The sequence below is a fragment of the Mustela putorius genome, unplaced genomic scaffold (genome assembly GCF_011764305.1).
Source record: "Mustela putorius furo isolate JIRA1106 unplaced genomic scaffold, ASM1176430v1.1 tig00003845_pilon_pilon_pilon, whole genome shotgun sequence".
NCBI classification, from domain to species: domain Eukaryota; kingdom Metazoa; phylum Chordata; class Mammalia; order Carnivora; family Mustelidae; genus Mustela; species Mustela putorius.
In genome coordinates, this window is record NW_025421998.1 from 93,770,032 (window position 1) to 93,782,068 (window position 12,037).

At 49.8% G+C, this 12,037-nt stretch overlaps 1 protein-coding gene across 1 annotated transcript in view; it reads left to right on the forward strand.

Moving 5' to 3' along the window:
- Positions 1-12,037, forward strand: part of TMEM178B (transmembrane protein 178B) — a 337,430-nt gene that overhangs the window by 107,268 nt on the left and 218,125 nt on the right. Inside the window, exon 2 of the mRNA XM_004741627.2 lies at positions 6,062-6,175. Within this exon, the coding sequence (XP_004741684.1) occupies positions 6,062-6,175 (114 nt within the window). The remainder of the gene's footprint in view (positions 1-6,061; positions 6,176-12,037) is intronic.

The window sequence follows — 12,037 nt, forward strand, 5'->3', positions numbered from 1 at the left end:
TCTAATACCGCGTTAGTTCAAGGAGCACAGTGTGTTGATTTGATATATGCATATAGTGAGAAACGATCGCCACAATAATGAACATTCATCCCCATATAGTTGCCAATTTTTTTCTTGTGATGAGAACCTTTAAGATCTACTCGTAGCAACCTTCGAAAGTACGTTATTAATTTGAGTCAGCATGCTGTATATTATATCTCTAGAAGTTTTTTATAACCGGTAACCTACTTTTGGGCTACCCTCACTCAGCTCCTGTACCACTATCCCCTCTGCCTCTGGCAGTGGCTGATCTGTTCTGTCTCAGTGTGTTCTTAAAATCCACATATAAGGGAGACTATACGATCTCCCTCTTTTTGTGACTTAGCATAATGCTTTGAAGGTCCATCCATGTTGTTGCAAATGACAGGATTTCCTTTGTTTATGGCTGAACGATACTCTGTTATATATATTCATATATATCTACTCACCTACCTACATACACACATGTGTCTCCCACATTTTCTTTATCCATTGATGGGCACTTAGGTTGTTTCCATGTCTTTGCTGTCGTGGATAGCGCTGCAGTAAGCATGGGTGTGCAGCTAGCTCTTGAAGACAGTGAGTTCAGGGGCACCAGGGTGGCTTATTTAAGCATCTGCCTTTGGCTCAAGCCATGATCCCGGGGCCCTGGGATCGAGTCCTGTGTCGGGCTCCCTGCTCACTGGGAAGTCTGCTTCTTCATCTCCCTTTGCCCCTCTCCTTAAAAAACAAAAGAAACAAAACAAACAACGATAATGATTTCAGGGGTGCCTGGCTGGCTCAGTCGATAGAGAATGTGACTCTTGATCTCCAGTCATGAGTTCAAACCCCGTGTTGGGTGTAGAGATTACTTAACATAAACAAAACTTAAAAAAAAAATAGTGATTTCATTTCCTCCAAATACATACCTGTCAGTGGGATTGCTGGATCATACGGTAGTACTATTTTTTGTCCGCGGGGAAGCACCATAGTGTCTTCTGTAGTGGCTGTACCGATCGCTCCGCCTTCAACATGGGGGCGGGGGAGTTCCCATGTCCTCATTTTTCTTGGAGCCCACCCTGTGAAGTTGTGAGTTTGCCTTTGCACACGCCCTGCCCTTCCCCTCCCTCAGTGGATTCTTCACGCCCTTCCCAGCTTCTCTGGGAGCTCGCTTACTCACACCCCTGTTAGTGACTCAGTGCCACCCGTCTGAACGTCTTCAGAGGGCAGCCCCTTTAGAGCTCTAATAGCATAGTACTTGATCCAAAGGAACAACTCTCTAATGGAAGAATTGAAAGTGCTGTGGCACCTGCTCAGGGCAGAGAATTTCCAGTGGAGTGGGGGTGGGGGTGGGTCTCAGGGCTGCCTCTCCAATCGCTTTGCCTGAGAAGCTTCCTCCTTAAGATACTGAAGCCTTCCACAAGGGTTTCGGAAACCAGGTCTCCCCGATGGCAGATGCGCAGGAGAGGAGAACCGCTTACCAGCGCTGTTGTAAGGTATGAGCGGAATCCAGAATTCCGCGTCTGGTGCCGTCTCTGCCTCTCCCCTGGTCTGTCTCCTCCTGTTCTAGGGTATCTCAGAGCTCTTGCGCTGCCAGCCTCCTAGGGTTTTCGTGTGCAGAAATTTCTCATTATATATATATAAATATATACATCTACGTATTTATGTATGTCTTTAAAATGTATGTGGCATGATGTCAGCAGTGGTTGCTCATGTTATTTCTGACTGCTTCGGTCTTGCCCCCTTAGAGTAAGCAGTTGTAGGACAGCGAGTGAGACTAACGCTCCTGAGTGCTCCCTGTGCGTCAGGATCACACTGAGGGCTTAAAGTGAGTCATCACCCTCGGACCTTGGGTCTTCAAGGATTTGAGATGGGGGAAAAGGACGGGAACGGTCTCCCACTCTTCCTTGTCCTGGGGTCTTCCTTTGCAGGGGGAGCTGGAAGGGAGAAGGAGCCGGCTGACACTGGCGTGAGGGAGAGCGGGGCTGATGCCTTTAGAAGAAGAGCGGGCCAGGGCGATGGGAGAGGAGCAAGGAGGAAAGGGAAAAGAGGGAAGGGAGCCGGATGCCCCTGTTGCCCGTTGGACCCCCTCCACCTTGCGCCTGCTCTCAGCTCCTGGGCTCCCCCTCCTCTTCCCGCTTCTGGTGGGCGGGGCTACTGGGGGAAGGAGGAGTGAGAGGTCGCAGGTTTATCCCTAGTCCCCTCACCCCGGCTGGCTGAGACCCTCTGCCCAAGGTCATGTCACCCCTCCACCTGCGGCCATTCTTTCTAGGTTCCGGTGTCTGCTCCCTCTGTCTCTCCAGGCTTAGGTTATACCAAGTCCTTCTGTTACCGGCTGTACGTCCCCACAACCCCCATTGTTGGCCTCAGCACGGCCTGGGCTCAGCTTTGTAAATTTTCCATTCTTGAAATTCTTCTTAACTACCCATTTGGGTATCCTGTCTGCCCGGGAGCCTGAGGTGGCCGGCAGGAGGGTTACCAGCCCCTAAAGCAGAGTATGGATGAAGGCTTAAGTTGTCCTCATTCCTGAGGGTGCCCCCCGCCCCGCCCTATCCAGGCTGAGGCCTCCCTGCTGGGAGGTAGGAGTTGGGAAGACAGGTTTGACCTTCCCTCCAGGGAAGGCTGTGGGCTTCTCCCCTGCCTCTCAGGTAGCCCCTCAGGGTTGTTGCTGGAAAACCTGTTTGTATTGGGAAGCCCACGTTCTGGGCACACGAATTCGGTGCCCAGATGGCGCCTGTATTTACAAAAGCCCAGCACACTGACAGGACCTGCAGACACATGGATAAATATTTTGCCTCTCTTCTTAGGCAATATTTGAGTCTTTCACATTTAATTGCTGTCAAAGACAGGATGCTTGCCTCCCCGAGGCAAAGCAAATAGTGAGGCCTCCAGCGGGGCTGTTCCAGGCTCGGGCCCATCACCTGGTGGCTCGAGGGCTGGGGGGCTGGGGGCCTGGGGGGGCGGGAGATGGAGGCAGCTGGCTGCAGCTTGCCTGGAACCCATGGCCACTTACAGAGTTTGCTTTGAGCCTGAGAGAACCTGATCTTGGCCAAGAAATCCATTACTTTTCGCAGACATCAGTGATGGCCACCCATCTGGCCATTTCCGGGAGATCCTGCTTGGCATCTCCAAAGCAGCGTCCAGCACGACCTGCTCGACGATCAGGTCACTGACGATCCGGATTCTTGATACAATGCTTTACCCTTTGTATTTTCCTCTCCTCTTTCTTCTTAAAACAAAACCCAGAAACATGGACCTCATTGCTCCTCGGCTTACATTTCCAAAGTGCAGTGAGAGGCTGTTCTGTGCCCGTCTGGTTTTTCTCCACGTCGCCATGACCAGAGAAGCCTCACTCCCTAACTGTATCCAGATAGGAAAGGGCTTCTGCAGCCATCCCTTCCCTTTATTTGTTAGATTCTGATTCGCCTCAATTATTTCAGTCCCTTGCATGGAACAGAAGCGGCTGGATGCCTCGCCCACTGTGGTTTTACAGATTATTCAGTTTCTTCCTCCCAGCACGTGTTACTGGTGCTCACCCAGTGCTGGGAGCCGCGCAGAGCGAGATGAATGGATAAGACCAGTCCCTGCCCTTGAGAAACTCATAATCTAGTGGGGGGAGCGCGGTGTGTAAACTGATAAATCATAGTCCATCGGTGTGCTTGCCGCAATAGGGCAGGAGCTCAGGGAGGGGAGCGGAGGGACCCGGTCGAACCACTACTGCTCGCTGTTGCTGGGCGCCGGCCAAGCTGCCAGGAAGGCTTTGCCGGGGAGCCACCATACTGGCCACTTCTTGGGAGGGAAGGTGCAGAGGCCTTGGATACAGCAGATGCAGGGTGGGGTGGGAAAGCCCCCCTGGCTGGGACTTCCTGCCCGAGGAGTGTGCAGTTGATCCCGTGCATAAAAGAGACCTTGGTGGGGCGCCTGGGTGGCTCAGTGGGTTAAAGCCTCTGCCTTCGGCTCAGGTCATGATCCCAGGGTACTGGGATCGAGCCCCGCATCGGGCTCTCGGCTCAGCAGGGAGCCTGCTTCTGGCTCTCTCTCTCTCTCTCTGCCTGCCTCTCTGCCTACTTGTGATCTCTGTCTGTCAAATAAATAAATAAATAAATCTTAAAAAAAAAAAAAAAAGACCTTGGTTTCCTTTCTGGAATACAGTCCAAGCAGCATTGTGGAGGGTGTCCTGGTGGAGGGAAGCTCCGGTCACACGCTTCTGGGTTCTCATCCTGGTGCTGCCATTTCCTTGGGAAAGTCCCCTCATTTTTTTGAGCCTTTTTTCTCTTTTGTGAAATACCCTATTATGCTGATGGTCATAGCAACGCCTACTTAATTGGGTTGTATGAAGGACGAAGTAAGACTACATCCAGCATGGGGGTTTCTGCCGTTGGAAAAAGTCCTGAACATGGAGGGTTACAAGTGGGTTGGGGGTGTTGGTTCCTTCACAGGGAGGCGGCATCTGTTCATCTCGAGGAGCCTTGCATGCATCTCTTCTGGGCATGTCGTGACATGAGTAGAGCAGGAAACCATCGGTTTATGAAGCCCTTGACAAGTGTTTCCTGCCAGCAAGTCCTTAGTAAATGTGGCTGTTTGCTGAGATGGGTTGTTGTATTCACGCGATTACTCTAGAGACTGAAGGCACGGAGGATGGGCTGGCTTCCGGCTTGGTGACCAGCTGGATGTCAGGGAGGACGGGCCCCACTAGAGATGGGGAGGCCCTGGGGATGGCCAGGGACTTTATTATGTTGTTGACCGAATGGGAGGTGATGCTATTGGAGATAGTCATGGAAATCAGAACATCATGGTCTTAGAGTATGAACGTGAGTTGAGATGGTCTGATAGACTACTTTTCCAAGAAGGCATAGCAAGATAGCAAGTTAGGGAAGAAGGAAGACCCGGTGAGGGTGTGGTCAGGGGGCATGCCAGGGGCATGTGAAAGACTTGAGGACATTGAGAGGCTAAGGGGACAGAGGCAGAGGAGGCGAAAAAGGAAAAGCGTGTCTAGCACTTTCTCCTAACTTTGCCTCTCCAAACAATGTCTGTCCCACTGGAAGAGTGTTTGCAATAACTCACAGTAGGGCAGTTGTCCAGATAGGATTTACAATAAGGCATCCGTTTCATGAGAGCTACTGTCTAAATGACTGCCCTTCACCAATTGCCGGGTTCCCGGCAGACGGTGAGCCAGGGGTCAAACAATTCAATCAGGTGTCACCACTTATAAATTGAAAATCAGTGGGGTGCAAAATGGATTACCATCAAAATCTATTCAGGTGCAAAACCGCATTTTAAACCCCTAATCCTTAAAAATCACTTCTTCCCTGATTCTTCACAATGACTCCCCCGACACTGAGTTTTAATATTCCCCAGATATGCAAGTGTCAAAAGACATGCCTACAGGAGACCAAAAGTAACGGGGAAGGAACTCCTAATTGGCCTTTTCTTTTGGAATTTGCAAACATGCTGGATTTATGAATTAATACATTGGTAATTTTGTTAGATTCTCAAACTTTGGCGTACAAAAGAATCACCTGGAGAGCTTATTAAAATTCAAATGGCAAGCTCTACCTTTGAGTTTCTGATTTGGCAGATCTGGGATTAGGCCTAGGAAAGGACATTTCTAGCAAGTTCTTGGAGGATGCTGGTGGTCCTTGGACCACACTTTGAGAAACTCTGTTCTGAGATAGGAGTCCTTTGATAAGTGAGCAATGCATGCTTCACTAGTCAAATGATCAGGAAAGGTCCCATTGGACCTGATGTTGAGTGTGTTAAGGGGCTTGATTTCCACCCTCCCTCTGGGCAGAAGGCTGAGAAGAGGCTGGTTCTTTCCATCTCTGAATGATGCCGGGGAGGTATTTTTCTATCTAAATCAATGGTGTTGGACTTTATAGTTGACTCTCTGGAAAGTAGACATGACTTTTTGGAGTCAAAGTTAATGCCTTGTGTAAACTATAGTTGTCACCAGGCCCAATAGGAGACAAGTCTCTTTCCCCAGGACAGAAAAATGGGTCCCGGAAACTGCCTCAAGATACGGTTGCTGCCCATTAATGTTCGGTTTCCCGTCTCTCTTCGGCAGGAGAAATTGAACGATGCACGTACATCAAATACCACTACTCCTCAGCCACCATCCCCAGGAACCTCACTTTCAACATCACGAAGACCATCCGTCAGGACGAGTGGCACGCCCTTCGTAAGTACACCTGAGTTTCTTTCTCTGGCGGTGGCCTTCAGAGGTCACAGAGGTTTGGATGCCCATCGGCAGCCTGGTCTGGACGGACGAATGTGCCTCTTAGGCCTGTAGATGGTCTCAGAGCACGACAGTGATTCCTTCAAGCGTCAGTGCCTGTGGGTCAGAATTGCCTCCGCTGGCTTTGATGGCAGTAGACTTACAGAGTTTGCTCCTAAAATTAAAAACAGGGGCGCTCCGTTGGAAGAGCATGTGTCTCTTGATCTTGGGGTTGTGAGTTCAAGCCCTATGTTGGGACAGAGAGCCTACTTAAAAAAAAATAAATAAATAAATCAAGGCAACAAATACATGTAGCATAAAGAAAGAAAAAAAAAAAAAAGAAAAAAGAAAACGAACAACCCCAAAGCAATGAACTGACAAATGATCGGTAATCTTACTTGGTTACCCGGGTATGACTTCACTACCTAATGAAACCAGCTCCTGGGATCTAACTTCAGTGCGTCTCCTGAGTTGCTTGGAGAATTCTCGTGGCAACCGTGAATCCCTCATGCCGTTCTTTGTACTTGGTTAGGCCCGCTGGGGGTTGCAGGCTACATAGCATTGGGAGTTTGTGTCTGGGTGAGTCGCTAAGGGATAGGATCTCTTGTTTCCCCAAGAACGAGAGGTTTGGGGATCCAGTGCGCATGTGATTGCCCAGGTGAGGTCAGGATAGCTGCCTCCAGCTCTTAGGGAGTTTCTTGGTTGGGAACCTTCAGAGATGCTAATTGTGGTAAGAGGACGACTTCATTAGCAAGCCAAGGTAGTTGGCTATTTCCATTTTCCCATTCCATGGGTTGTCCTGCTTGTCCGTGTCCCGGAAACTGTCCTTTGCTGGTGGCACAGTTCTTCAGGGGACATATTCTGCTCTGAATTGTCTCTCCTGCATTTGGCATTTCTTTTCTGTTGCAGCCTTCCCCCAACGTGATCTCACAAGACATAGAAATATGCGAAGGAGGGTCTTTTATGGTTTGCTAAATTGTTCCGTCAGTTTTGAAGAAGGTCGAAAACCTCTTTCTTCCCTTCATTGTTGCCTAGTCCTATCTTGCATGCTCGGCGGCTGACAGGTATCTTCCACTTGTTAGTTTGGCTTTAATCAAACGACCATGGCTTGAGGTGGAGGCAGGGGAGAGAGGCATGTAAAATTAAAACAGAGCAACGATTCACTGGTTTCAGGAAAAAAAGACTGTGACCAGGTGTCTGGATGATTGCTCCTGCCGCTGGCCCGAAGTGGTGGGGCTGGTGTCAGTGGCTGGAAAGCATTAACTAAGTTGTTACCTTCAGGCTGTGACATTACCAGACACAGCAAGCAGACGTGGTGACAGAGCGCTAACATTCCAAGTGCATTCCTGTGCACCAGACATTGAGCTAGGCTTACTTAACTTTAATGTGAGATTTGCCATAGAAATACTAGTAATCAGGATTACTAAAAAAAAAAAAAAAAATTTTTTTTTTTTGGCCGTAGACACTTTCGGAGACTTTCGGAGACAATTACATAGATTCTCGAAAATGACTGCTCATTTCCCACTTACATTGGTCTACGGTAACAGAAGCCTGCAGTAGATGTTCAAGGTTCATGATAAGCCTTGCCGAGTAACCACTTAAATATAACTTAAATTATGGGGTCATAACAGAAGCTAAGAAGAAGTGATCGGCGTGGCTTTGGTTCATATTTACTCAATTCAACCAAAGGTACTGAGTTTTTCTATGTACCAGACACACACTGAGGCCACAGGGAACTCTTTGAAAGAGCTCACACCTGGAGGTAGAGGTGGGGGGGGTGGGGGAAGGACCCATTCACAACTCAAATAATTACAAGGCAGTGTGATGGTTACAATATAGTATAATTGTTTCAAGCAATTAAGGTAGTTTGTGAGAGTTTTCCAGCAAGAAGGAGAATTAGTGTAAATTGCTCTGAGGCATTTCCAGGGAAACTCAGTAGAATGTTATGGGCTGCGCACAGTAGATCCCTGGATCCCTGGAATTCGACTAAATTACCTACTGTGGCATTGCTGGGATGTTACATGGTGTTGGCAAAGACAGAGAGAGGAGGCCAACGCTAAGGTTTGTGGAATCTTCTTGGAGTCCAGCATCTCTGGGGTCCTTGTTCTGAAACCGCGGCACCATTGGTTCTGCAAACTTGAGTGGGCAGATGATGCCTGTGAATCGGGGTGCTAATAGTTTTCTGTTTTGAACAGATAAAAGCGCTCTCACCGACTGATACGTGAAGTCTTTGGCATCCCACGGTGGGTGAAGTGGATGCTTTTTGGAGGGATTTGTCTGCCTGTTTCACAGAGCGGCCTAATGGCTATTAAGCAGGCAGAGAACATTTGCCACTCCTGATATCAGTGATAGCTACTCTCAGCCGGAGGGCAGGTGAGGGCAGGTGACCATCTGTCCCATCTGACGTTGGTGCTAAGTGTAATTGTCAATGCTGGCGTCATGGGAAAGGATAATAAATGTCAATTTTAATTTTCAAAGGTCAGATATTGATTGATATCAATATCAATTGATATTGATAGGTGGGAAGGGGGCTCATGAGCCCACTCTGAAATAAAATAGAAACTACAAAGGCTAGCAAACCCCTATAACCAAGCTTTGGAAATTAAAAAAAAAAATCGGACTCTGATTTCATATTTGAGAGCTCTGTACTCTGTAATACTGTCAATGAGATCAAATAAATCCATAAACCCATTGATCCAAGGCTGGTTATCATTTCGGAATTTGACCATAATATCCTACATTCTGTCATTTTTTTCTCAAAAGATCATATTTACCAAAGGCAAGAAATCGGTATTTTTTCTGAAACAATTTGGAAAATATTTCAGACTTTGCTTAAATTGAGGTTAAACGTTCTTCATGTGGTCATCACCCCTTGATGTGGGGAAATACATATTTTTTTTTTCTAATAGGAAAAGCACAGTTTGGTTTAAAACTGTGCTGTGGTTTCTCAACAGTTTCCACCACCAGTGGGAGGCTTCACTGTCTGGCCGAGAGCTCATCCACTTTATGGTCAAGTGAAGAGTAGTGAAGGAATAAAATTATTTGTAGGTCACTAGGCTTATAAATCCAAGTGTAAAGAGATAATAACCACCCTGGGGAATAAAGGCCAGAGAGCCAAAAGTATAAGTGTGTGCATGTGTGGGGGCTGTGGGGGTGGGGGGGCGGTCTCTGAGGTATGAATGCTGGCTCGTCTGAGTGGCGTGTTGGCGAGGTTTACTTGGGCTGGATGGCGATGGCTGGTGAAGCACTCTATGTTTGTTGTCTTCCCACCCGGGTCGGAGCTCCCTGGGAGGAGGCAGAACCCCTTCCAGAGTTGGAGCTGTGCCCTCATTCCCCCCAGGCATGACTCTCTGTCTGGGGCAATCCCTTTGCCGCCCTGTCCGTCCACTGCCTCCCGTTAAGTTCCAGTGACCCCGAGTGGCGTTTGTCCAGACTCCGTGGTTCTGACTCAGAGCCTCCTGCCCCCTCCAGCGGGGGGCCCATGAGGGGTGGACGGTGGCGACGGGAGACGAGCTTGGCCAGTGCTACTCTCTGGATGGGCTGCCTGGTGTGATGTTTTGATTATGACAAAATCAGATGAGTGGCGGTGCAGGGGAAGCAGGCTGGCGCTGCGGTGGCACCTGAAACACTGCCACTTCCTCTGGTCTCTAGAAAACAATGACCCCGCAGGCTTCTCATGCTCTGCAGCTCTGCCTGAGTTTGCAGCCCTTGTTGGGAGAATTCTGTGTCCTCCTGCCACCTCGAGGGGCCCTTGAGGCCATCCCCAGTGGCTCTGCCTTTGCTCCATGTGCCACGGGAGTCCCTTTGGTGATGCCCTTTCAGTGAAGCAGGGGGCCTGCATGTGGCCATTGGTTGGGCAAGAGGAAGTGGGTGGGCAGGGAGCCTGGTGGCCTGTGCTAGGGCCTGGGGAGCCCAGAGGGCGAGAAAGCTGGGTCTGCGAAGACGTCTGAGAGATCAGGGCTTCTGCAGAAGGAGCTGGCACGAGTGGTGTTGCACCAGGTGGTCCCGAGGAGCCTGCCTGGGAGCCACAGGGCAGGCACCTGGTGGAAGGTACGAGAAGGGTACGTACCTCCGATCTCTGCTTTGCTGCTGCCGAGTTTCCCCTGGGGTCTGAGCCTTAGCACTCCCGAGTCACCATTTTTGTGCAGTTACGGTTTTGCATTCCACATGGTGTTTTCAGGATGGAGGTTTCCACTCGCAGCTGATTGCCCCTGGCAGCAGGAATCAGGGAGCTGGGACTCCACTTCCCTGCAGTCAGAGCCTCTGCCTTATCTCTCAGGAGGCTGAGGGCCAAGAAAGCTAGCGTTGTTTATTTATTTATTTATTTTAAAGCCTCCTTCTGTCAAGACTGAAATTTCAGTTAATTAGATCGGATGGTCCCAGGGCACATTTCCAGCCGGCCAGGGAGGGAGAGAGGAGGAATGATCCCCATCCCGGACGTCACTGTCCCTGCTCCCCCATCCTCCTGAGGGCGCTCTTCCAACAACACACGCTCACACAGGAGCTCTGGGAAGTGGGGTCTGAGAAATAAGATGGGTCCTTAAGACGGAGGAGAGGAGAAGAGGGCAGGGGTGTAGGGGAGGGAGACAGACAGACCGAGATGGAGCCTGAGGCCATGAAGAAGCAAGGGCGTTTCAGTGAGTGTGCTAAAAGAGGGAGAAGAAATGAAAATCCGGAAGTTTCTTGTCTAATGTAGACCCTCGGATGACACACCTGGCTCCCTGACCCCAAAGCTGGAGGGTGCCCATGGTGGGGGGCCTGTAGGCTAGCTCAGTTTTGGGGGCCAGCGCCCACCCAGGTTGGCGTGTGGTGAGAAGCTTGGTCTGTCCTGCTGCTCTGTTGTACATTTCAGCGCAGAACACTTACCGTACTCTGCTTGGCCAAGCCCTACCTGGTCTCCCTCTCTTCTGGCCTTTTCCACACCCTCTCCTCTTTCCATAATTAGTGCATCCTGCCCCTGGACCCTAGTCTCCCTGGGGCTGCTGTTTTATTTCTTCTAGCCACTGCCAGGTCATGCCTACCCCTTGCTCCTGAGGCTACTTCCTGCTCTTTCCCCCTGGCTTTGGCCTTTTGGACTTGGATTTATGTTTGCTTCTTGCCTGATGGCACTTTTCTTTTCCTTTCCCTGTGAACTGCCCTGGCAGCTCCTGGACCAGCCTGTTCATCTACGCTCTGGACTTTCTGCCCATTAAGACTTCTGGGCTCCAAGCTCAGGAGTTGCCTGGATTTCTGGTCCCTCCTTCCCCAGCCATCAGAAGGAGGCTGGGGAAGGAGGATGAATGTGGTAGACCAAGGGGCTTGGGATGAAAATAAAATAACAGTAACTACCCCAGTGATGACTACCTTTTTGTCATATCCACTGTAATGCCCCTTGAGGTTTCCTCCTAGGAGCCCAATGCAGTTTTCCAGCTCCTTTGCAGACAGAGTAGCCAAGCCAGGGAGAAAGTGGTTTACCAGAGGTTCCACCTTGGCCTTGGAGGAATCGGAGACTCAGAATCCAGGTCCAAACTCCAGTGGACTTCCTCCAGCTATTTTTTCCCTTTCTGTTTCTGGCTGCTGTTATGTAAAACAGCTTAATGAAGTAAACATCCCAGACATTAGAAGCTTGGGTCCCCTGCAGTGTCAGCCATTTTCTTTCCCCTGCATCCGCATCAGAGCCCAGCCTGCGTGAGGCTCTTACTGCGTGCAGTCTGTTGTGAGCTGCCTCTTGCTTGCAAGACTGGCCTCCGTGGGGGTCATGCCTAGCGAGAAGCCATCCCCAGCACTGTGAAAGCTTGGTCGCACAGAAACTCAATCATCAGGACATCACCATATGTCAGTTGGTGT